The sequence below is a fragment of the Rattus norvegicus genome, chromosome 2 (genome assembly GCF_036323735.1).
Source record: "Rattus norvegicus strain BN/NHsdMcwi chromosome 2, GRCr8, whole genome shotgun sequence".
Taxonomy (NCBI): Eukaryota; Metazoa; Chordata; class Mammalia; order Rodentia; family Muridae; genus Rattus; species Rattus norvegicus.
Genome location: NC_086020.1, coordinates 185,549,003 through 185,573,626, shown reverse-complemented (window position 1 = coordinate 185,573,626; position 24,624 = coordinate 185,549,003). Strand labels below are relative to the sequence as shown.

General features: G+C 48.7%; 2 protein-coding genes across 5 annotated transcripts; one reads left to right on the top strand and one right to left on the bottom strand.

Annotated features, from left to right (window-relative positions):
- Nucleotides 1–1,066: 1,066 nt before the first annotated feature.
- Nucleotides 1,067–11,453, top strand: Anxa9 (annexin A9). The gene is made up of 13 exons (NM_001427412.1): nucleotides 1,067–1,359; nucleotides 1,985–2,075; nucleotides 2,457–2,553; nucleotides 4,424–4,518; nucleotides 4,726–4,839; nucleotides 5,069–5,159; nucleotides 6,248–6,327; nucleotides 6,488–6,547; nucleotides 7,314–7,395; nucleotides 7,528–7,623; nucleotides 7,713–7,771; nucleotides 10,436–10,558; nucleotides 10,851–11,453. Exons 2-13 carry the CDS (start codon nucleotides 2,001–2,003, stop codon nucleotides 10,911–10,913), a joined length of 1,035 nt encoding a protein of 344 aa, NP_001414341.1. The 5' UTR covers nucleotides 1,067–1,359; nucleotides 1,985–2,000; the 3' UTR covers nucleotides 10,914–11,453.
- Nucleotides 11,454–11,639: 186 nt separating this feature from the next.
- On the bottom strand, nucleotides 11,640–23,601 carry Mindy1 (MINDY lysine 48 deubiquitinase 1). 4 transcript variants are annotated; one of them, XM_039102352.2, is made up of 11 exons: nucleotides 23,460–23,598; nucleotides 22,231–22,444; nucleotides 18,574–19,370; nucleotides 16,561–16,618; nucleotides 16,088–16,152; nucleotides 15,399–15,557; nucleotides 14,986–15,088; nucleotides 13,963–14,105; nucleotides 12,792–12,983; nucleotides 12,353–12,505; nucleotides 11,640–12,150 (listed from the first exon to the last, which is right to left on the bottom strand). In XM_039102352.2, exons 3-11 carry the CDS (start codon nucleotides 19,066–19,068, stop codon nucleotides 12,070–12,072), a joined length of 1,449 nt encoding a protein of 482 aa, XP_038958280.1. In that variant the 5' UTR covers nucleotides 19,069–19,370; nucleotides 22,231–22,444; nucleotides 23,460–23,598; the 3' UTR covers nucleotides 11,640–12,069. The 4 variants fall into 4 exon arrangements, with proteins under 4 accessions (XP_038958280.1, XP_017446390.1, XP_038958281.1 ...); XM_017590901.3 differs by lacking the exon at nucleotides 22,231–22,444 and having other exon boundaries at nucleotides 23,460–23,601; XM_039102353.2 differs by lacking the exon at nucleotides 22,231–22,444 and having other exon boundaries at nucleotides 12,353–12,478; nucleotides 23,460–23,601.
- Nucleotides 23,602–24,624: the final 1,023 nt, after the last annotated feature.

The following is a 24,624-nucleotide window of genomic DNA, read 5'->3' as shown; positions in this document are numbered from 1 at the left end:
TCAAAGCTACACAGTGAAACCCTGTCTCAAACAACAACAACTACTACTATTACTACTACTACTACAATAATAATAATAATAATAATAATAATAATAATAAGAAGAAGAAGAAGAAGAAGAAGAAGAAGACAAAAAAACCCAAATTAAGTTAATAAAATAAAAATTAGAGACTGACCATGCATCTTCTGGTTTTAAAATTGAAGTATGTTTTCCACTTTAGTGAGGAAATTTAGAATATGGTCACCATAGAGATCTTCATTCCTAGTGTCCCCAAACTTGCATCCTTTGTGGGATAGCAGTGGATAATGCAGTAACACTCTCCTTCCAGGATTCTGGGAGATCAAGGAGATCTGGATTTGGGGAATGTCAGAGGTCTGGAGACAGGAAAAAGATTGCGTCCCAAACCCTAAGGAGCCAGCTGCTTGGGGTCCCTGTGGCTCAGAGGGACTGTGCACCTGCTGCTCTGTGCTGACAGCCTCAAGCTTGGCTGTTAGGATTGTATCACTTGCAGCCCAAACTGCCAGGGGACACTGACTGGTAAAAGGCGACAGAAGGAGTCGGAGAAATCCAGGCCCCGGGAGGGAGTCTCTTCCATCTGCTGGCTGTTTTGGGAGTACAGTGCTCCCAGGGTGCCGCGCTGGTCTGCAGGGAACACCCTCTCTGCATTTTTCTCTCTTGACTCTGGATCTGCTCCCACCCCTGATTACCTATGCCCTTCCTCACAGATATAAACAGTCCCCTTGCCTCCTCACCCATGCTGGTTGGCTTTCCTAAGGCAAAAATCACGGGAGTTTATGGGCTGGGACCCTCTGTAGGGTGCAGGCTGGGGTGCTCTGATGGTATGTGTCCCAACAGGTTCTTCTCTATCAACCTTGAAATCAGCCTGGAGCCTGTCTGACCTGCATTCCCCTTACCTCCCCACCTCCAACCCCCCTTTTACCCCCAGGGAGCTGGAGCCAGGTAGAGCCAGGTCAGAAGTAATACTCAAGAGACTAGGTGTCTGTGGTCCCAACCTGGCCCCACAGGGAAGGCAGCGCACAAAGCCTCCTGTGTCCTGGGCTGGGCTGAGAGGTTGAGAGTTCACTTGCGTGGGTTCAGGGCCAGTTCCTGGGAGGAGAGATGCTAGGCAAGGAAGTGTTTGTTTGCTTGTAGACCCTGTACAGCCTGGTCCTCTCCCACGTCTGGGAGGGGCCAGAGTTGGAGACAACAGCTGGGCTGGTCTGCAAGAGAGGTCATCTGACTGGCTGTTCAGCCTAGGCTGTCCACTCCTCCTCTTCTCTGCCAGGATTCACCGGAGCTGGTGCCTACACAGTCAAGCCATCCAGCTATAATACCCATCTCATCTCTAGCACCTTTGGGGTAAGTTCTGGAACTGGGGTTGGAAGAATTTACTGATTGTGGGAGGTGTGGATTTGTTTCTTTTCCAGCACGACAGCGGCTAATCTCTGTCCAAGCACCCATGTTCCACAAGGACAGCCCGGATTACACCTGCTGACTTAAAGCTTCCACCTGAAATCCCCGGGGGCCGGGGGAGGCTGCTTTGCAGGTTCAGTCTTACCTGTGGGGGAGAGAGTATGATAAGGAACTGTCTTCCACCTGTACCCATCATTGTGTCATCTCAGCTGCCCGAGGAGCCAGGCTGGGGAAGGGAGGGATGTGAGCCTTAGAGGGCATCATCTCAGACTAAGGGATCAGGGGTCTTGGCTGGAGGAGATCGGTTGGCGAATGCTGGTTCCAACAGCCTCCCTAGACAATCCTGGCTTGCTATAGGAAGGTGAAAGCCGAGAAGCTAGGTCCTTCCTACTACTCTCTTCCCCTCATGAGCCTGTGCACTAGTTCTGTAACTTACTATTTATTTGTTTGTTTGGTTATTTTCTGCAACAAAGGAAAGGAATTGGTTGAGAAAGGCCAAGCCCCAGATAAGGGGCCATCAACACACCCAAGTGGGCTACTCTCCTCAGCTAACTCCTGTTTCCTTCTGCAGGGAAGCCAGCTGCACCATGTCTGTGAGCTGTGGACCACTGGGAACCTCTCTGACTCAGGAGATCCTCAGATCCCTGGGCCTTGCCGACAAGGTATGGATTGCTGGGACTTCAGAAATGTACTTATGTACTCAGTGGTGTTGGTGACTTCATTCTTGGGGCCACACTTGCCAGGTTAGTGCCCTCCACTGAGCCACATCTCCAGCCCAACAATAAATTTTAGTGCGTCAGCTTGAGGGCCAGGAGATGTTGGGGAACAGGAAAGTGGAGATGGCCGTGGAGAGATAGTGTGACTGGGTAAAAGCCTTGATAGACAGAGTTCAATCCCTAGGACCCAAATGGAAGGAGATAAGGCAGTCCTTCAGGTTGGGCTGTCCTCTGATCTCCCAAACACAAACTCAACAAATGAACAAAGTGGAAGGAGGTGGTGGGCAGGCGTGTTCCTCATGACGCCATGTTCTCCTGCTCTTACAGACTGCGGCCTGGGGAACCCTGGGCACCCTCAGGACGTTCTTGAGCTTCAGTGTGGACAAGGATGTACAAAGACTGCTGAAGGCCATTGCAGGCCAAGGTAAGCTATGCTCTTGATGTTTGGGGTCTGCCTTTCATTGCTGATCTGATGTTTGTTTGTTCGTTTAGAGATAGGCCTCATTTGTAACCTACGTAGCCTGGAACTCACTATGGAGACCAGGCCATCCTACAACTCAGGTCCACTTGCATCTGCTTCCCTAACATGGGAATAAAGGTATGCACCACCACACCTGACAGGGCACACCTCACTCTGCATCTCAAGTTGGCTTCAAATTTGCAGTAATCCTCCTGCAGCAGTTTCCCAAGAGCTGGGATTATAGGCAAGAGCTATGATACACAACTGGTTTGCCTGCCTGCCTGCCTGCCTTCCTTCCTTTCTTTCTTTCTTCCTTCCTTTCTTTCTCTCTTTTTAAGTTTTTATTATAATTATTTTATTGTATGCATATGGGTGTTTTACCTGCATGTCTGTCTGTCTGTGTACAACAAGCATGCCTGGTGCCTTCAGAGGCCAGAAGAGGCAATCAGACCCCTGGAACAGATGGTTGTGAGTTAGCATGTGGTTGCTGGGAATTGAACTTGGGTCCCCTGAAAGAGCAGCCAGTGCTCTGAAGCTCTTAGCATCTCTCCAACCCCAGGTTTACGTTCTCATAAACAATCTATAGGTCAGAAAGGAAGATGGGCAGCCAGAAGGCTCAGGGGTTAAGGTTCCTGTTGCTAAGGAACCTAGGAATCTCATGGGAGAACGAACTCTCAGGGGTCGTCCTCTGACCTTCACACATACTGAGGCAAGCACAAACACCCCATCACATACATAATAAACAAACAAACAAACAAATGTTTTTAAAAAGTATTTTTAAGGAGCCAGGAAGGAGTAGGTGGCCATGTTCTGGGAGTGCCTGTGGGAGCTTGATTCTAGCATGTCAGGTTCTGGGGTGATGTGTCATGGCCACCCTCACACCTGTGTGAGGTCAGGGTTATTATGCCATTCTGCACATGAGGAAACCGGGGCTCAGAGAGATTAAGAGGCTTGCCCATGGTCACACAGCTTATAATAGGAGATCCCGGACTCTAACCAAAGGAGTGGGCCCCACCCAAAAAGGCCTTTTATGTTTTATTTCATTAATTTACAGGTTTTTTTCTTTCTTAAACCTAGGCCAATCTTGCCTGAATTAGGATTTAAGTAAGATCCATTTATTCATTCATTTCCTTCCTCCTTTTTTCTTTGTGTGTGTGTTTTGTTTTTCAACATAGGTCTCTCTATGTAGCCCTGGCTGTTCTGGAAATCACTCTGTAGACCAGGCTGATCTCAAACTCCGAGATCTGCCTGCCTCTGCCTCCTGAGTGCTGGGACTAAAGTGCTGTCACTGCCACCTTCACCATCTGCCATATTGGTTTTCTTTCTTCTTCCCTTTCCTTCCCTCCTGTAATCCAGGCCAGCATCAAGCTCACTGTGTACCTAATGGCTGAACACCACAGCCTCCTCCCCATCTCCCAGGGCGGGGTTACAGGTGTGTGTCATCCCACCCAGCTTTCCACGACGTTTGAAAGATGTATTATTTACTTGAGTGTGTGCGTGTGTATATGTGTGCACTTGTGAGGGTAGTACCCATGGAGACCAGAGGATGCTAGATCCCCTGGAGCTAGAGTTACAAGTGGTTATGAGCCACCCAATGAGGGTGCTGAGTCTTCTGAGAAAGTACTACATGTTCTTAATATCTGGGCCATCTCTCCAGCCCTTTAAATGGTGATTTTGACATTTTCTTAGCATCTCCTTAGAGAACAAATGAAAGTAGGGGTGAAATAGCCCTTAGTCCTCCCTTCCCTTCTCTAGACCTCATTCTCTTCCCCAAGGAGCCAGGAATTCACAACTGTGAACTCTGTGGTTGCAACCTGGTTTTGCCTTGTTTTAGGTGTGGACTGCAGTACCATTGTGGATGTACTGACCAATCGCAGCAGAGAGCAAAGACAGCTCATTTCTCGAGCCTTCCAAGAGCGCACCAAACAGGTGCGACCACTGAAATCCCAGGAGCTGTGGACAGGGCGGGGACTTGAGATCCAGCCACAGCCTGCTCCTCCCTCCTGGCTAATCAGGGACTTGGTGGCCAAACCTGGGATAAAAAAAAAAAAAAAAAAAACAATCAACCAAAGCTTCCCACGATTCTGGGGCCTTCCTTGACCTACATATCTGTCTGTCTGGGGTCCATTTACGCAGGATCTATTGAAGTCCTTGCAGGCAGCACTCTCTGGCAACCTGGAGAAAATCGTGGTGGCTCTCCTACAGCCTGCAGCCCAATTTGATGCCCAGGAGTTGAGGACAGCCTTGAAGGTACCAGGAGAAGACAACTGCTGGGGTGTCTGGGGAACAAGAACTCCAACGGAGAAGAAGGAGAAGTTGACTGGCTTTGACCTCTCTCCAGAGAGTGGGCCTAGAGGCTCCCTTGACCCTGCGATGACCCTTAGACAAAGAAATGGCTAGTGCCTGCTCTCCAGCAGTGTCTGCCATCTTGCTGGGCTAATGACATGGCTGGGTCAAGTGGCCTCACAATTTCTTTCAGACCTCTGGTTCTGCTGAAGATGTAGCCTTGGAAATCCTGGCCACCCGAGCAGCACCCCGACTGCAGGAGTGCCTGGCAGTGTATAAACATGGTAAGATCATATGAGGGGTCCCTGAGAGCGGAAGGGACCACTACTCTCCTACAGTCCCTGAAGACCTGGGACCCTGGCTGACCAATATCTATTCTCTCAAGGTCTCTGCTCCACCCAGCACTCCTCCCCTCCTCCACTGCCTGTGCCTCAGTCTCCCCAGGGGAAAGAGCCATAAGTAATTATTAAAGGAAAAACAATGATTAACTCTGTCTGGAGCCCTAGGGCAAATTTCTCGGTAATGACATTAGGCACCGTAACAGTCTCAAAGGTCCCCTTGCTGTCCCTACCATCAAACCACATCCCAAGGCTGCAGCCTGGGGGGCAGGTGGAGGCCTTTTCTAAGGTGTGCTGGCCCTGACACAGCCACACCTACTAATTTGAGAGTAGCCTTTCCCACCCTCTCCTCGACACACCATCTTTGGTTTTCTTTTGCTGCTGTGTTCTTAACCCTTTCCTACCTCCCTTGATCCCATCTTGTTCCCCTCCCCCGGCCCCCCACTGACAGTATAGCTTCATGTAGATGAAATACTTTTCAGCACATGCTACATACTACATACACACACATATATATATATTACATACATACTACATACTACATGTACACATGCTACAGTCTTCATTATTTTGTTCTCCCCCTTCCCGATCACTCTCTGTTTCTTTTTTCTTTTTTTTTTTTTTTCTTTTTTTTTTCAGAGCTGGGGACTGAACCCAGGGCCTTACGCTTGCTAGGCAACCGCTCTACCACTGAGCTAAATCCCCAACCCCCACTCTCTGTTTCATACCCGCCTCACACATCACTTCTTGGACATGGATTAGAGGTTAGGGCCTGACTAGCTTTCTTCATACTCTGGGATTCCCAAACTGATTACTGCTGGTTGGCTGATTGATAACTTCTTCTAGCTTCCTTGGGCAACCCAGCACCTACACATAAAAACATAAATCATTAAAGAGAGAGAGAGAGAGAGAGAGAGAGAGAGAGAGAGAGAGAGAGAGAAGACCCTTAGGGTCCTGTAGGTCAGGTGCTTGGCCAGTCCTAAAGCTCTCTACCCAAGAAAATCAGGAATCAAAAAGCCCTGCCCTTTCCCCAGATTTCCAGGTGGAGGCTGAGGAAGATCTCAGGACTGAGACCAATGGCATCCTGCAGGACCTGCTTCTGGCCCTGAGCAAGGTGAGGCTTGGCCTAAACAGGAAAGGGATTTGTGTTCCTCAAAAGGGCCAGGGTAGGGAGCTCTGCTGTCCTGTGACAGACAAGGCAGAGCTTCGGAGAGACCAGGGTCTGGACAGAACTCTGCCCTTCCAAGAGTTCTGAGGACAGTGTTTCCTCTTAGGGGGCTCGTGAGAGCTACTCTGGAGTCATTGATTACAACTTGGAGGAACAAGATGTGCAGGTGAGTAGGATTTCAAAGTTTGTACGTCTTGTACACTTTGTAGACTCCCTCCTTGACCATATCTTAGGTCCGGACCCCATGTACCCATCTGTGCTGCAACTCTCCCACCTTCCTTGCCTCGGCCTCCAGTCTCATTTGCTGGCAGATTCTCCTCCTGTGGCACTGGATGAAACAAGCAGATCTTATCTTGGGGATTAGTTCCTTGTGAGAACAGCTGAGTAGAGCCCCTTTCTTTTTTTCGGAGCTGGGGACCGAACCCAGGGCCTTGCGCTTGCTAGGCAAGCGCTCTACCACTGAGCTAAATCCCCAACCCTGCAGAGCCTCTTTCTTTTTTTTTTTTTAACTTTTTTTTTAAAGATTTATTCATTTATTACATATAAGTACACTGTAGCTGTCTTCAGATACACCAGAAGAGGGTATCAGATCTCTTTACAGATGGTTGTGAGCCACCATGTGGTTGCTGGGAATTGAACTCAGGACCTCGGGAAGAGCAGTCAGTGCTCTTAACCATTGAGCCATCTCTCCAGCCCAGCAGAGCCACTTTCTTAATCCTGCCTGTTTCTCTGGCTGTCCTGGAACTCACTCTGTACGCCAGGCTGGCCTTGAACTCAGAGATCGTCCTGTCTCTGCCTCCCAATGCTGGGATTAAACTGTCCCTTTTCCCCATCAGCCCTGTTTCCTTCATCACAGCAGACTATGGGGGCATAGTAACAGTGGCTTCCAGGTTACAATGATCCTAACTCCCTGGCCCCTTTCTCTTCCCCAGGCCCTCCAGCAGACTGGAGAACCCAGTGCAGGTCAATGGGTCCTGCTCTTTACACAGCGCAGTCCCGAACACCTCATCCGAGGTACCCAAGCTTCCATATCCCACCCGGCCTGCTCTATCTACTGATGAGTGTGGCGGGTCACCATTCTCTGTGGTAAGTGACAGCCCCACATACCAATTTACCTCTCTAACCACTTCCCACACATACCAAAAGTGTTTGATCTGTACCGGAGATGCACTGGCCAAGAACTGGAGGATGCTATCCGGAACTGTTTCCATGGAGATGCCCAGCGGGCTCTGATCAGCCTAGGTAGGCACCTACTCAGGATGCATGGAGTTTTACCTCGATGGGATGCTGTGGTTCTGACATGGCTCTGTCCTCCCCCTCTTTGCCTCTAGCTTCCATGATGAGAAACACAGCACTGTACTTTGCTAACAAACTCCACCAAGCCCTCCAGGTAAGAGGCGCTCTGCTCCCATAATGCCTTGTAGCTTGTCTACTTTGTGGCTTCTCCTTTCCTCCACCCTTTCAACTCCCTAACACAAGATAAGAGGAAAAAGGACAGAGAAAAGGAGAGATTGCTGAATACTGTCAGGCGTCAGAAAGGGCATGGCATCATGTTAGACTACTTCCCGCTCATTAGGGGGATCGAGTTTCTTGGGCTAAGTTTGATCTTCTCACTCAGAATGTCTAATTTCTTGTTTCTTCTTTGCACATGACTACTTAACAGACCTAGATCAACACGACCAGTTAATAACCCACCCACCTCTCGGGGCCCTAGCATGTGTGTACCCTCTGAAAAGTCCAGAATCCCAAACCACAGAAACTGCAGCTGGCAAAATGCCCTCACCAGAGCACGAGGCAAATCAGTCAGCCACTGAAGCAGCCGCACACCTCACACCTGGGACTAGATGAAAACATTCTTAAAATACTTCTGTGTTTTTTCAAAGGAACCAAAACTCCAATCGACACTGAACTCACTGCCCTTCAGGGCCTACAAACTACTCCCCGTGTTTACACGCTGTCCTGTAATGGGTAGAGGAGTCCACTTTGGTTAGAACTAAGATGATTCACTAGGCGCTCACTGAAGCCAAGGTCTGCCTTAATGTCTACCAAAACCTTTGTCCAGTATGGCTATTGTTAGAGGTAAAGGTGACACTTTGCACAGTGGTTTCCCAACCCTCCTGACCTGCGACCCTTTATATAGACAGTCCCTTATGTTGTGGTGACCCCAACTACAAAATTATTTTCATTGCTACTTCATAACTGTCATTTGCTACTGTTTTAAATTGTAATGTAAATATCTGATATGCATGCGGGCCCCTGGGAAAGGGGTCGCAACCCACAGGTTGAGAACCGCTGCCCTAGAAAGAATACTAAGTAGCATGGGGGTGAATGCCTGGAATCCCAACACTCAGGAGGCAGACTACAGAGTGAGGTTCAGGGAAGCCAAGACTACAGAGAAACCAAAAGAAATACATGGATCCAGCCAGTGTGGAGCAAGGGGCCCAGAGTGCTGAAGGCATTATGATCTCTTTGTTTTTCTTCTTTTTCTCTAATGGAACAAGCACAGTGTGTAATTATGTGTATGTGTGTGCACGTGTGTGCACACACATGCTTGTATTTAAAGGAATATAATAGCTAGGCATTAGTGGTGCACAACTTTAATCCCAGCATTTGGGAGGCAGAGGCAGGAGGAGGATGGATCTCTGTGTCTGAGGCTAGCCTGGTCTACAGAGTGAGTTTCAGGACAGCCAGGGATACACAGAGAAACACTATCTCAAAAAACAAACAAACAATAAAAGCAAAAACAAGAAAATAAATAAAAAGGAGGGCTGGAGAGATGGCTCAGTGGTTAAGAGCACTGACTGCTCTTCCTGAGACCTGAGTTCAATTCTCAGCACCCACATAGCAGCTCATAATTGCAACTCCAAGATCTGACACTCACATAGACATAAATGCAGGCAAAACGCCAATGCATATAAAATAAAAATAAAATTTAAAAAGGACTGTGTGGTACATGGAAGGTTAGTGCCATCACTCTGGTAGACAGAGAAGCCTTCGGCACGGTGCCCCATGGATGACTGTTTAAAGGAAGCCTGTACACGCCCTTGTTCAATCACTGAGATATCCATCTTGACAACAGATTGTTATGCTTAGTGAGAAAGCCTGGCTCATTATGAGTCAGATCCAGAATTCATCTGAAGACCTGTGCTTATCTGAGTTCTGGTGTACTAAGCTGGGAGGAGCTTAGTGCTAGAGCTTAGCACCTAAGCCTGTAAGGCACACACATAAAAGGGAGCTAACACATGTCCTGGTCTATTGAGATTATGAGACCCACATTCTCTGATATAAATGTCAGAGCCCATCATGTTGGCCAGGAGATATACATGTGCAATCCCAGCATCTGAGAAGCAGAAGAAAGAAGATGGGTTGGAGACTTGTCAGGCATGGTGGCCCACACCTCAAGTCTAGTCTAGAAGCAGAGGGAAGTGAATCTCTATCTCTGAGTTCAAGGCCAGCCAGTTACCCGATGAGACCCATCTCAAAATTCAGTCATATAGCGAGTTCAAAGTCAGTCTGGGGTACACGAGACACAAAAACATGGGGTGGGGAGATGGCTTGGTGGTTAAGGGTTCCATGCTATCCCAGAGGACCTCTGTTTGATTCCCAGCACCCATGTCGGGCAGTTCACAATAGCTCCAGGAGAAATGAAGCTGTCCGTAGGCATCTACACAAACTTGGCATAGGCTCACACAGACACACACGCACTCACATAAAACCAAACATTGGGCTGTAATGGCTTACACGTTTAATCCCAGCATCTGGATCTTGTTTGAGGCCAGGCAGCAATATACACTGAGTTCCCGTCTCAAAAAGAAAAAAAAAAAAAAAAAAAAAAAAAGGCTAGTGGTAACTAGTGTGTTCAAGGCCCTGGCTTTGATCCATCAGTGCCACAAGAAAGTACTAAAAAAGACACTTACCTGTTATCCTGTGAGGTGGGCAGCAACTTCGGCTCCTTTATTGCTTCTATCTTTCCTCTGCTTCCTACCCACCCTCTGCTCTTAGTGAGAACTTCCCGACTGCCTGCCACATGCTTCCCAACATGTTTCTTTACCAGGAAACTGAGCCCAATTTCCGAGTGCTGATGCGGGTCCTTATCTCCCGAAGCGAGAGTGACCTTCTAAGCATTCGGGCTGAGTTCAAGAAGAAATTTGGGAAGTCTCTCTATTCTTCTCTCCAGGTAAAACTTAGCTATTTTTTACCCTTCAAGACAGAGTTTCTCTGTGTAGCCCTGGCTGTCCTGGAATTCACTCTGGAGACCAGGCTGGCCTCAAACCCAGAGATCCACCTGCCTCTGCTCTCTAAGTGCCTGGACTAAAGGCGTGCGTCACACTGTGGGACTGCAGGCACAGGGAGAGGTCTTTCCTTGCCGATGAGCTATGTGTCAGCAGTACGTGGGGTTAGACTGCTTGGATGGAGGTGGTGGTAATGAGTTTCTAACGTGTTTCTAACACTGATTCCCTTACCCGCAGGATGCAGTCGGAGGGGACTGTCGTTCAGCCCTCCTGGCCCTGTGTAGAGCAGAAGACATCTGAGACCTTCCCCACCCACCCTGACATGACATTCAGAAATCTGAGATTCCCCATACTTGGTTGAACACATGGAAGAACTTCAAGGAACACCATACGCCCTAACTTCCTCTTGAGGCCGGACCTCTAATTTTGAGGCCGGACCTCTAATTTCTTTAATTATCTTTGGATTTCCCTCTTCTCAAAGTGGCGTCTTCTAGCACCATCCTAGAGAGGGGTAAGGGAGGTCTCTGATTGTCTGCCTACTCAGTCCCTCCAAAGGCCAGAACACCTCCCTGGCAGTCAAATGCCTTGGCAGATTTATGTTTCCGGAGTAAAGTTTTGGGGAGCAGGCTGCAGAGCAGGAAGAGGCCAAGGAGTTTGAGGTGCCTTTGAAGTGCACTCAGTCATTCAACAGGAGCCCTGTTTCTGCCCCGGCACTGCACTTAACAGTTATCAAGACACCCCATGCCTGGGTCTCCTCCCCAGGAAATTTCGGGCAACTAAGAACTGTAACATCCCCCCAACTCATTTTGTCAATACAGGGATTTGGAAATATACCTCCAACTAGAGTGAAGAGCATTACTTCCCACAGAACACCTTCGAAAACCCGGAAAGAGGGTTCCCCCTGCTGGCCCTGTGAGAAATGACAAGCAACCTCTCGGCTCCCCGCTCCTCCCCGCTCCTCCCCGCTCACATTCCTCAGCTGGGTCAAATATTTAACCCCACTGCTCCAGGGTAGGAACGCAAATCTCAGGAAAGGAGTTTTATTTCCAAACCCCTAGGAAGGCATTAAAAATAATAAAGATATAAACCCAAACCAAACCCTAAAACAAAGACAGGCCTGTGCGGTTAAGCCCAGGAACAACCAGACAGGCAAGGACACAGGAGATGGGTGTCTCACTTAGCAGCCTGGGTCGGCATATCCATGTGACTAATCCAGGAAAGGGGACTGGGAACCAGAGATCTTCACCCAACCCATACCCATGTGGCCCTGGATGAGAGGAAGAGAAGATAGCAGTACAAGGGCAAAGACGGTACCAAGTCTGATCTTGGCACCCACTGTTCTGATCCCCAATAGCGCATACAGGTTATCCTGTATGCCTCAAGGATTGAGGTGGGGCGGGGTCCTGCCGGTCAAGGCCTCTGAAAGAAGGGGCGGGGCAGGCTGTATGGGGCGGAGTCAGAGCAGAACACAGTCTGACTCAGTCTTCGACCTCTGCCTCCGCTCCCCAGCTGGGCGTCCAGATGTGGCTCCTCTACCCTGTGTGAGATTTAGCAATTAGTTATCCAATAACCTTGGTAGAGGTCACAGGCATCGGGGTTCAACATCAATGGTAGCACAGATTATGGGGGGAAACTTTTCAGACCTGTTCAGAGACCATATGCATTCTCTATCAAGCCGGTCAGTGCCCCATACAGAAACAGTAGGCACTCCATGCCTACCAGGAGAAGGGCAGGCTCACCGGGGATGAAGGGGCCCTGGTCCGCACAGGTTGAACTGCTTGCTGTTGCTGGTACTCTTCTTGTTGAAGTTGCTGGGCCAGTTCCAGGTCACTGAGACCCAGCATGCCCTGTGGCTGCTGCTGCTGCTGCAGGGACAAGGCAATAAGGTAGTCCTAGAGAGAAAGCAAGTCAGGAATGGACTAAGACAGAAAGATAGAGATTCAGGCCAAACCTCCAAACCAAGTTTCCTTCAAATACTCCCTCTGGTAAAACACATTGTCAAGTATGTTATCTGTGGTGCCTGAAAATCAGTCCCTTCCAAGCAAGAAGATGACTTCAGGGCAACTCGAAGAGGCTTGGGTGTTGGACAGCCTCCAGCCAATAGAATGCATAAAGGTCACTTAGAGGGTAGAGCTTCGGTGCCAATGGATTCTGTGCCATTCCAAAGGCCCCACACACCTGGTCTACCTGCAGTTGCTTCTCTGGAGAGCCACTCCCACCTTCTGCTCCATGGCTTTTGCCTAGGGAATGACTTAGGTGGAAGTCAGAGTCACAAAAGCAGCTGTCCCCATCCACGTTATGCAAGCTCTCCCACACCACCTGCTCCTCCTGTAGAAAACCTTGGTCAGTGACCAGTAGGTACAGGTGACTCTGCAAAAGACAGACAGCCAAGGCCAGAAGTTAGCTCAGTATTGGAGCAAGTGTCTGACAAGTACCCAAGTTCCCTAAGTCCGACCCCCAGGACACTCTGCCTTACACACCCATCTCACAAGCTGAAAAGGACAGCAAACTGGTGGGTCAGGTAACAGAGAAGCAGTTTACAGTCTGCGTACTGACTGGAATTTGACACTCTTGAGTATCCAGTATTTCCTAGATATCTGTGGCTACGGGGAGCAGGAAGGGACATCTGAACACAGATGGGTGTGCTGTAGTTAAGGAACCCTTGGGGCTAGGGTATCACACCAGAGACAGTTTTCTACAACCTTTCCTTGGCTTCTCTGTGTTTTCAGATGTGTATAAATACAAACCCTTTGAGAACCAGAAAAACTGGGCGTGGTGGTGCACAATCTTACCCTGGGAAATGTAGGCAGGAAGAGCAGAAGTTCAAGGCAAGGCCAGCGGCGGCAGTTCGAGTTCTAGGCCAGCTAGGGCTGAGGGATAGGCTGGGTGGGGGATGGGACTGAGGGAGGCAGAACCAGTGCTCTCTCTTTTACCCCATTCCTAGAGAACTTCCGCTCCTAACCAGACTTCCGACTGCCCTTCCTGGGAGAGGGTGAACGCTCCTGTCTCTTTGACTGTGGTTTATTCCTGAGGACCTGCTCTGGTCAGTGTCAGTTTTAGGCAAATGCATTGAGAATGAATGCATTGTCACTCTCTTTTCCTGCATATATAAAGGCCTTTTAACCGGAGTCCCAGGGTAAAGATGGTGTGGCACAAGGTGTAACCAGTTTGCACTCAACATGCATGTATCATGAGTTAGCAACAAACACTGTGGTAAACCACATGGACCTTGGTGGTTATTTGCTATCATGGCTGAACCCACGTTATCCTGCCTGACACACTGACCCCAGGGAAAGAGGCCCAGGGAAATGACATGGTCCCTGCTCCCCGCCTCCAAAGTCCCCATCACCTTGTGCTTAGTCATCGTGCTAAAGTGGTTGTTTCGAAAAAAGACGCTAAGTTCGTCTTCCTTGGCAGTGGCTGTGAGCTCGCACAGGCCATGGTAAGTCAGCTGAGCTGCGGTGGTCTCCAGGAACTGCTCCGCAATCAAGCCTGCCACAAGGAGGGACACGGCTTGAATCCAAACCAAATCAAAAGGGCTGGGCTCAATCCTGGGCGTGGTGTGCACGCCTTTAGTCCCAAGCCTGGCTAGGCAGAGGCAGGTTGATCTCTGCTTCATACAGCAGTTCCAGCCTAGCCTGGCCCACATAGAGAGATCCTGCCTCAAAATAAAAATTAAAGTCCCCACAACCCCCAGCATAGCTCTCCAAAGCAAATAAAACAAAGTCCAAGATAAGGAGGTTTGTCAAAAAGCCCTAGGGTGCTCTCCTGAGTCCCACTCTGCGAAGCCCCTTCCTCAGGCTGGAGCAGTTCAGTGTTAGGCTATATGACAAGGCCCCAGATCTGATTCCCAGCAGCGCCCACGCGCGCGCGCACACACACACACACACACACACACACACACACACACACACACACACACAGAGTTGAAGCCAGGCTTGGCAATGCATGTCTGTAATCTTGACATTTGGATACTGGAGGCAGAGGATCAGAGGTTCAAATTCATCCTCAGCTCCAAAGCCAGCCTGAGCTGAGAGAACCTGTTGTACCTCAGTCCTCAGAGTTGAGATAAAAACTCTTCCTAAAGCCTGGCTATTTATACATGCACCCAACACAGCAAGAGTGGAGTGCACATCTGTAACCTGGGCTCTCAGGAGGTTGATGCAGGAAGATCAGGAGTTTGAGACTAGCCTGGGCTATGTAGTGATTTCAGGGCTAGCCTGAACTACATGAATGAGACCTTATATCAAAAAGGAAAAAAAAGGTCTCTTTTTTTTTTCTCTCTTATAACACAAAACAACCACAATAGCACGCCTGCTTCACTGCCTTCCCTCCACGAGAGATCTACAAGGAAGTGGGCTATCAGCATTACCTTCTGTCACGAGGTTGGAGTCACTAGAGTGTTTACAGATGATGATCTTCTCTACTAGCTGGTTATAACTCAGTTTCCCAACAGCACTCACAGCCTCAGGACTCTGGGGAGTAGAATGGGGTGCAGCAAAAATACACTTTTTTTTAAAGGAAGGAAATGAACCAAACCCATTGGACTGTGGCTCTTATGATCAAAGATTCCTGAACTTTTGATGTCCAAAGACCTGATCTCATTTGTGTGTGATTTCCTTGTCCTGGGATGTGACTCCACCCAACACTAGAATCCAAGGAATCCTGGATCAGTTCAATCTCCAAATCCTACCCCTCCTCCAACAAATCCAACCGTTTTCTTCCCAGATGCCCCACCCCGCCCCAAAACCTTGTCCAGGATTTGCCAGGGCCTCCCGCTCTCACCTGTGGATCCACGAGCCAGCCATGGTATAGAGGTACTCCCAACAAGTCAAAGACGCTGCATTCCGGTGTGTACTCGAAGTCTGAGACGCCTGTGAATCGCACATTGACGTCCAGACCTGTGGCCAGTTTAGGGAGCACCGTCATTGCATCGCCCACATTCTGGTGGGAGAAAAGACAAGATGGCTGGTCTAGCCTTTCCTCCCTCACACCCACCATCCAGAAACAAATCAGCAGTCCCAGGTTTTCAGGTCTGTCTTTCTTACAAACCACTCATTTCACTCACCGCCTCTTACTCCAACCTCCCTTTTGTGAGACAGGGACTTACTACGTGGCCCTGGCTGTATTGAAACTCCCTCTGTAGACTAGGCTGGCCTTGAACTCACAGACATCTACCTCTCTCTGCTTCCCAAGTAATTAAAGGCATACATCAATATACATCACTACGCAGGGCTACCTTAATCCTCTATCTTATACAAAAATGAACATCTTTTTGTTTTCATGACAGAGAGATGTCGTTCTTCACTGAGAAGATACCAAGATGAGAAGTTAACCACAAAAGTTCTCAGTAGGTCGAGTCCCCTTGCAAGCCTGCAGACCCCATCCACTGCCCTTTAGCTTCAAGGGCTTCTCAATAGGTCCTGGGTCCCCTCATAAGCCTGCAGACCCCATCCACTGCCCTCTTGCCTCACCTGCTGAAAGTTAAGTTGAAGGCCCTCAGACTTCTCTTGGGGTTTGATGGACAGAAGGCAGTTTCCTGTAAGACAGGAAACTCATTAGCCTACCCTAGCCTGCTAGTTGTCCCCAAAACTTGGTTCCTCCTCTTCTGGGGGGTAATAGCACAGGACCTCAGATTTTTAAACTCCAATCCAGAGTATTCATTTCTCAGAGGAATAAATAGGTTTATAGAGGTGTAGGACCCATCTAATATAATGTCTATGACACAGTGCTTGCCTGGGATGGTCAAGGCCTACGTCTGATCCCCACACCAGGAATCGTGGCGGGAGGGGTAGTGATTCTAGGCAGAACTGGGGCTTAACTGAAAGATCCTCAACCTTTGATCTTTGCTTTTTACACTCCAGCTTTACAGGAAAGACGCAGGGTCTTCCTTACCCTCAATCTCACATCAGAGCTCCAAAGGAGAGACCTTTACCACATCACTCACCAAGATGTGTCAGGAGCTCGTCTGATGTGATCACTTCCTTCTGAGGCGGCAGCTTTACCTGAAGAGAGACGGGTGGTCATAAGTGACTTTCACTACCAGCAATGAAGGAGGAACATGCAGCAAGAGGGGGGTCCAAGCTAGGCACGGTGGCTCACCACTGTAATCCCAATATAGAGAAGGCAGAGGCAGGAGGAGTGAGGTCAGCCTGGTCTACAGTGTAAGACCTTGTCTCAAAACCTCAGGAGCGTGGTGCCGCACATCTTTAATCCCAGCACTGGGAGGCAGAGGCAGGTGGACCTTTATGAGTCTGAGGCCAGCCTGGCCTACAGAGTGAGTTCCAAGCCAATCCAGGTTACAAAGTGAGACAAAAACCAAAACCAACAACAAAAAGCAAACAAACAAAGGAAACAAGGAAGACAGAGACAGGAGAGAGATGGGTGTTGTGGGACATTTGATCACACTGTGAACCCCGACATTGTGTTGTTTACTGGAAAAACCTGTTTCTAGTTGTGGTGTGACTCACACAGTTTTAAGCCAAGAGGTTTCTGCTTGAATACTGTAAACAGGATTAAACAAAGTCAACTATAGGTCAAGGGGTGGAGCAAGCAGCCAGCTGACAGGAAGTGAATATAGGATTAAGGAAAAGCCATGGAAAGTAAGAGGGAGTCAGGATGGATATCGATGAGCGGAAGTGGGAGGGAGGGACATGCAGTTTGAAGGAAGTCTACGAGGCAGTAGGAGAGAGGGCACTGCTGCTGGGACATCAGTGGAGGAGGAGGTCATTTGGGAGCTTTCTCTGCCTCTCTGCTGCTTCCACCCGAGCATCCGGTTCCCCAGTCTTCATTGGTAAAATCCAATGATTGAGATTTTTGTTAAAAACAACAACAATCTAATGATAGAACAGAATGGGGAGAAAGGGGCTTAAAGCTGAGGGGAGGGAAGAAACAGAGATACTGCCCGGTATTCCCAGAGTGAGAGAGTAGGGAAGACAGGGGTGCACCTAAGAGTGACTTGGAAATTTAAAACTGGCTTGAGTGAAATCAGAATGGAGGAGGTGGGTCCTAGAAGACTAGTACCAGTGTTTCCCACCCCACTCCTTGCATAAGAGGTCTCTCTGACTATCAGAAACAAAGGTGAAACCATTTTATGTGACTTAGAATAATGTAATTCTTGCAAGATACAGAGCCAGTCTCAAGGCAGGCTGTGATATACTAATGAGCCAGCCTCTGACAGCCCTGACTTCTCAGTGAATAGCACAAAACTATTATCAGAATAATAAGAACTTGGAACTTTGAAGGTGGTTCCTAGGACCACACTGCTACACTCCAGGACAATCTCAAGGCTCTGCATTGATACCCTTTTACAAGAGAACTTCGACAAGAGACTGGCCCTTGTGTGACTCTGGCTTCAGTGACCCTCAAGTTTCCAGCACCCATGGCCAGTTTACATAGGTCTACCTATCAGCACTGGCTCTGGCCTGCTGGCCAATGCTCTCAAGAACCTTCTGGGACTTCTCACAGTGCCACCCTCCTGGCCTAGCCCAGAACCACATCACGTCTGATATGGGTTGGAAAAAAAATCCCAAAGTTTTCCTACTGGAGAGGATTTCCTAGTAGATCCTGGAACATAGTTGGCCTAACCATTCTCCGCTTGGTAAGGTGTCTATGTCTTCACATATGCACATGCACGCACACACACGGACCAGAGTGGGTCAAGGCAGGCAGAACATTAGAACAGCCCAGAACCTGCCCAGTTTAGGTTTGCAGTGTGTAATAAAAATACCAGGTCTTCGTGTCTTTATTTCGGACCTAAAACAGGCTAAAGCAGGTGTAGAAATGTCTAGCAGTTATTTGAGAACAAAGGGGGTTTAGAAACCCCCTGAAGAATTACTTTTACAGTGGCCTTTGTATAGCACGACGTTGTGAGGAATGTCTACGTGAGTAAACCAAGCGTCTCTGAAAGGCAAATCTGTGAACATTTTACTTGCCCGGCACCTTACACTCTTTGACTTACCTTCCACTGCAGAAAGAGGATGTTCATGATGGCCAGGAGAGGACAAGGACCATTGCTGCTCTGGGTGATGATGGGGGTCCGTTCTCCCTTCCAGGGGATCCACTTGACACAGTAGAAATCTAGATCAGGCTGTTGGATCCTGGGGGACTGGGGAAGCTGCTGCGGCCTGGAACATGCCTCTGTTGTCTCTACCTCAGATGGTATCCCACAAGCTGGCCCAGGAGGACTTGAACTAGCTTCAGGAGGAGGACACTCAAGATTTCCCCCATCCTGGACTGGTGGCAAAGTTTGGTCTCCTGACTTCTGTTTTCCTGCTTCCCCATGAGCATCTGCACCGTCCTTGTCCTGAGGATGCTTTTCTGGTGCAGCATCTGCACCGTCCTTGTCCTGAGGATGCTTTTCTGGTCCAGACAGGGCCTCGTGCTTTTCAGATTCAACAGTTTCTGCACTGTTGGTCTTACTGGGGGCTGGGCACTCAGCCTGAGGTTGTTCCATAGTGGGTACAGAGTCAGCTGAGGGGAATGAAGTTGCTCTGTGACCTCAGAGACCTTGCCTAGGGCTATTCTAGTGTGCAAAAGGACCTGGCCAATAAGGTCATTGAATTATAGAGCAAAGGAAACAAGAAAAGACAAAGTGAACAGGGTAGGCCACTCTGGCTCTAGATTAAGTTTTTCTCAGTATAAACAGGTATCAGCTGATTCCAAACCTCTGACTTGCTGTGACCAGATGTGGCTACCTGGACTTAGGTTTCCAGTCTTGGAAAGGATGAAAGATACTGGGTGGAACTGGTTTCTTCCCTGAAACAGAAAATGATAGAGAATGAGGAAAAGTCAGAGAGGTCTACAGAAATGGCTCAGAGCACTGGTCGTTCTTCCAGAGGCAATTTCTAGCATCCACAGGAACCCTCACAACCACCTGTAACCCCATGTCCAGGGGATCTCCTACCATAGACACATAGGCAAAATATACACACAAAATAGAATAAAACATTTTTTTTAAGAAAAGACAGAACATAAAGGTTAAGTGCAAAGCCCAGAAGGATGATGGAGTAGCTTCCCAAGCAAACAAACCAGTAAACAAAACCAAACAACCCTTATGGTTATTAACAGGGTGATATTTAGGCCGCCTTGTTAAAAGCATCCTGTCAGCTACAGACAACAAACCTTGTCCCTCCCAGAACATTCTGAGCACATAGCTGGTGTCCTTAGGGACAAGCTACCTTTGTCCTGCTAACCCAAGGGACCAGAGAATAGTCGCCATATGGTTGGTAGATAAAGATATAAAAAAGTGGGCTGGAGAGATGGCTCAGCGGTTAAGAGCACCCGACTACTCTTCCCAAGGTCCTGAGTTCAATTCCCAGCAACCACATGGTGGCTCACAACCATCTGTAAAGAGATCCGATGCCCTCTTCTGGTGTATCTGAAGACAGCTACAGTGTTCTTATATATAATAAATGAATAAAATCTTTAAAAAAAAAAAAAAAAAGATATAAAAAAGTAACACCATGTTCTTAAATTTTGTGCCAAGCTGGTAAGGGAGAAGAAATCTTTTTCCTCCAAGGATTCTGAATTTTTTTTTTAAGATTTATTTATTGTATATAAGTACACTGTAGCTGTCTTCAGACACAGAAGAGGGCATCAGATCCCATTACAGATGGCTGTGAGCCACCATGTGGTTGCTGGGAATTGAACTCAGGACCTCTGGAAGAGCAGTAAGTGCTTTTAACCGCTGAGCCATCTCTCCAGCCCCAGGACTCTGAATTTATTTAATTATTGAGACAAGGTCTTATTATGTAGGTAAGGCTGGTTTATGTAGACCAGGCTAGCCCCAAATTCAGATCCACTTGCCTGCCTCCTGAGTGCTATAATTAAAAAGTGGGTGTCACCATGCCAGCCGGTGGCCTAGAATTCTTGGTGATGCTCCAACTTCAGTCACCCATGTGCTGATATTGGAGGCCCTGGAGGCCACACAAGACCAGGTTGAACCTCACACAATACCAAACCAGTCACAGCAAAAAGGTTAGGGAGGGGCTTCCTGTCAAGGAAAGGAAATGCAGTTTTTCATGGGACTTGAATCAGTGTCAGATAAGCAACTTTGTTACCTGGGCATCCCTGAAAGGATTGAGAATCTTCTAAAGCAGGGGTTCTCAACGTTCCTAATGCTGCGACCCTTTAATACAGTCCCTCATGTTGTGGTGACCCCAACCATAAAATGATTTTCATTGCTAGTTCATAACTGTCATTTGCTATTGTTAGGAATCATAAGGTTATATTTGTGTTTTTCTATAGTCTTAGGTGGGTGGTCAACAATTCCATAGGGGTCCCAACCCACAGGTCGAGAACCACTGTTCTAAAGAGACACTTCATGCCCTTCATTCATCTCACTGTCAACCTGACCATTGAAACAATGGATCCCAAGGAATCCATTGGGATTCCCCCAGGAATCTCAAGCCTGGAGGAGAAAAACACTGTTCGAGCCAGAGAGGAGGCTGTATCCAGGAAAAGACTTCAATAGCATTCTAACAACTTGTCTAACAACCTTGCAGGCAAGGCTAAGGCCCAAACAACCCAAGTGGATGACGGGCAGACCACACCTTGACCAGCCCTAGGCAGTTTAGCTGTGCAGAAAGCAGGCTCTCTCCTGAAACTTTACCCTTCATTTAGGACTGTGAAGATAGACTTAGGATGTCACCAAATCTCTTTGTCGCTAATCCTAATGTGGCCACATTGAATAAATTTCTGCTTTTTTTTCTACCTTTCACTATGATTATTTTAATTTTATTATATTTACCTAGTGTCTGTGTGTACACACCTGGAGGCCAGAAGGAAACTTTCAAGTTTGTTCTGTCCTTCCACCACTGGAACCTGGGGCTCAAGCTCAGGTCATCAGGCAGCTAGAGCCTTGGCCACCTCACTGGCTGGCCCTGTGTCCACCAGTTCAGCTCCTTTAGTTGGCGTATTGAAGACAAGAAACTAACTTGGCTTGTTAGGGCTGCCTGAGGCACAGGTTCTAATCCTACTACTGGTAACAGCGTTAGTTAGGGGGCATGCAAAAGACTCTCCACAGTTCTTCCTCTGGAAGTGCTCACCAGCTAGAGGTGGCAACTTTACATCCTATTTGTTTCCTGCAGTGCTTGTGCCCAGAGATTGTCTCCTGTTCAATGTTTATATGGAGTGGGAAACTGCTGCTCACTGATTTACATTAAAGTACCCCAGGAGAGGTGGCTCCCCGGTTGAGTCACGCAGTACTCTTCCAGAGGATCACGGTTCAATTCCCAGGGAAGCTGCTGTCCTCTTCCGGCTTCCATGGGGGACAAGCACACACGACACACACACAGAGGCAAGCACTCCTAAGTGTGTAAGCGTACCTCCACCAGGTGTGTATAGTGACAAAGGCGGTTCCTGTTAGCTACTAAGGAGGTCCAGATAGGACTGCAGATGCCTCTGGAAATCTCCCTTGCTCCTCCTTCCTCCCCTCCCTGCTCACTAACAGAACATACACCCATTCTGGGGTATAACCTAGCAGGACATGTGCTTAACACATGCAAGGCCCTGGGTTTGATCTCCAGCACCATTACAGAAATAAAGCCAGGAGAAATTAAAATCAATTAGAATCTTTTTCTCTCAGACTGGTACCACAGGGCACAGTGGCACACACCTTTAATTCCAGCACCTGTGGGCAGAGACAGGCAGATCTGATTGCCTGCTTTCTTCTTGCAAACTGTCAAGACTTGGGACTTCTGACAAAGCCTTCAGGAGTATCAGCTGGGTGTGGTGTTTCAGGCCTTCCAATCCCTATTACTCAGGGGACTTGAGGCAGGAGGACCTTGAGTTCAAGGTCTGCCTGGGCTCCAAGCGAAACATTGGAGTTACTGAAATAATATAAATATAGTAAATTGATCATTCTCCTTACTCAAATATAATTTGTGCTAGCTGCAGGTGATTTATATTTTGTTAATTTAGAGTTAGAGTAGCAAAAATTACTTGGAAGTGGCCTTCCACTCTCCGCCCCCTCCACATCTCTTGCCCCTCCATGGCACTTAGAGTGAACCTTGAAGCAGAGGCCATGCCTGGAAAATATTAAAAGGCCTAAAGACAAGCGCGGCTTATTTTCTACCCCAGGCTAGAAATAATCAATAATTAAGTGGGGGTTGGGAAAGCTAGCTGGCCAAAGAAAGGAGCGACCAGAAACCACGGGCGGGGCTGGGGAGTGGGGTCTCAGTGAAAGGGACAGCGGTGGGGTAGGAAGAGCAACATAGGACTTCACCTTGCAAGGCCCACTCCTGGTGGGAAGGGCACTGCCTATTTCAGAGAAGGAAAGCATGTGGGGGGGGGAGTACTCAAACAAACGCGGGGTGGGGGTGGGGTGTTCAGCCCTGTCCCTCTTTTTCTTCCGTCAAAATCCTACACTTCTTTCTTCCTGGAATTACCTATGGTGACCGGTGAGGGAGTCAAATCACTCTGGTCCTTTCCTAGTCAGCAGCAGCTACTATTTACACACTGGGGAAAGCGTATTAAAGAGGTATGCACTTAAAGACATCACACGCCCTCAGGACCCTTCTCCCCTCAAGTCCTTTATTGGTATTACCCAATCTTCTCGGCTGAATGCAATTCTTCATGCCAACATGCTTTGAGATTCTTCTAGACTAAGGCAAACCCTGCAATTCTTGCTCTCTAGGAGACGGTTTGGGTTTGTTTATAATGGGGAAATGAAGAGAACGCATCTTTTTCACTGCTCCATCTCTTACTGCTCCGGGTGCCTGGGATCCTGTAAGCGACCCAGGCTTAGAGAGCACAGATGGGACATCAGGTGTCAACTTTCCCCAGAGAGGGTGGGGAGAGCTGCGAGACGAGGTGGAGAGGATAGTTTGAAAACAAAGTTTTTACCTCAAAGAGATGGATGAGGTTCCGGCACTAGGAGAGGACTCAACTCTGGCGGTTCGACGCGGGAGGAGGGGACATCGTTGGGGGGCTCCGACTGCGCCAGCTGCCTCCCAGCTGTCAGCCCCGGAGCTTACACGGCTTGACACGGGTTTACTCTCGCGGCGTCCAGCCTGGGTCGCGGCCACTTCCGGACTCACACTCAACACCCGGGGTGTCAGAGCAGGGTTGGGGGCGAGGACAAGCAGAGCTCAGCCTAGGCGATCCCCCACGGCTTTCAGAGTCTTTAAGATTCCCAAGTGAGCGAGCCTCCGGCGTGCGCTCCAGGCCCTGCCTACAAACTGGCTTTCAAAGGAAGTTTGTGGGTTTTCTTTTTCTTCTCTCTCTCCCTCTTTCCCCCAGGTCCGGACAAAGACAAATTAGCCAAGGACGCAGTCCCTGGAGGAGGAGGGGCCTGCTCAGCCACCGAGGATTTCCATCAGGGCTGTCGGAGTGGGTCAGCAGCCCGGTGAGCCGCAGAAAGGAAGAGAGAAAAACAACAGACCCTTTCTCTTCCCTCCGCCTGCCGCTGGAAGGGACGGAGCGCGTGTGCCTCTCCGGTGAGAACCGGGAAAAGCAGGCGGCCTGGCAGAGCCCGGAGGAGCAGGGCGGGACAGCAGCAGCTGATTAGACCTCCCTGGATGCCGGCCGGCCGCAGCCTCTACTCTGGAGCTAAGGAAGCAGGGCGGAAGAGCGTTGTGTTTGCAATATTTACTCGTTTAATAGCAAAGAAAATTCCCACTCCTATTTTTCTGGAGCCCCCTGAGCACCTTTCCAAGGCTTCCCTTCCTCCCTATATGTTTTTTAAAGGCTAGGAATGAAATTAGTTTAACTGTGTACCTGGTCGAGGGTGAGGAAGACGCTCTTCTGCCTCTTCTCACTTGCCTGAGAAGCAGGAAAATCTGCGGATAGATTAAAAGATGAGGGAACATGTTATGATGAAGGGACATTTTTTTCCCTCGGTAGTCTGCCCTGGGATATACAAGTGGCAGTTAAGGGATGTTGGAATCTAGCCTTACGTTCTGAAGGCTTCTTTAAACTCTATTGATGTGACGGCCAAAGGATAAGGCTTCAATCAACTCCGAAAGCTGAGAGAACAGTTGCAACAGAGACCCAGGAAGCAAAGTCACGG

Coding starts and splice junctions, on each gene's coding strand:
- Anxa9 (NM_001427412.1), top strand. CDS start 2,001: ATGTCTGTGAGCTGTGGACCACTGGGAACCTCTCTGACTCAGGAGATC. Junction 7,396..7,527: donor TCCCGAACACCTCATCCGAG/GTACCCAAGCTT, acceptor ACATACCAAAAG/TGTTTGATCTGTACCGGAGA. Junction 10,559..10,850: donor CTCTCTATTCTTCTCTCCAG/GTAAAACTTAGC, acceptor CCTTACCCGCAG/GATGCAGTCGGAGGGGACTG.
- Mindy1 (XM_017590901.3), bottom strand. CDS start 19,068: ATGGAACAACCTCAGGCTGAGTGCCCAGCCCCCAGTAAGACCAACAGT. Junction 16,153..16,560: donor CGAGCTCCTGACACATCTTG/GTGAGTGATGTG, acceptor CCTGTCTTACAG/GAAACTGCCTTCTGTCCATC. Junction 12,984..13,962: donor GCACGATGACTAAGCACAAG/GTGATGGGGACT, acceptor TGTCTTTTGCAG/AGTCACCTGTACCTACTGGT.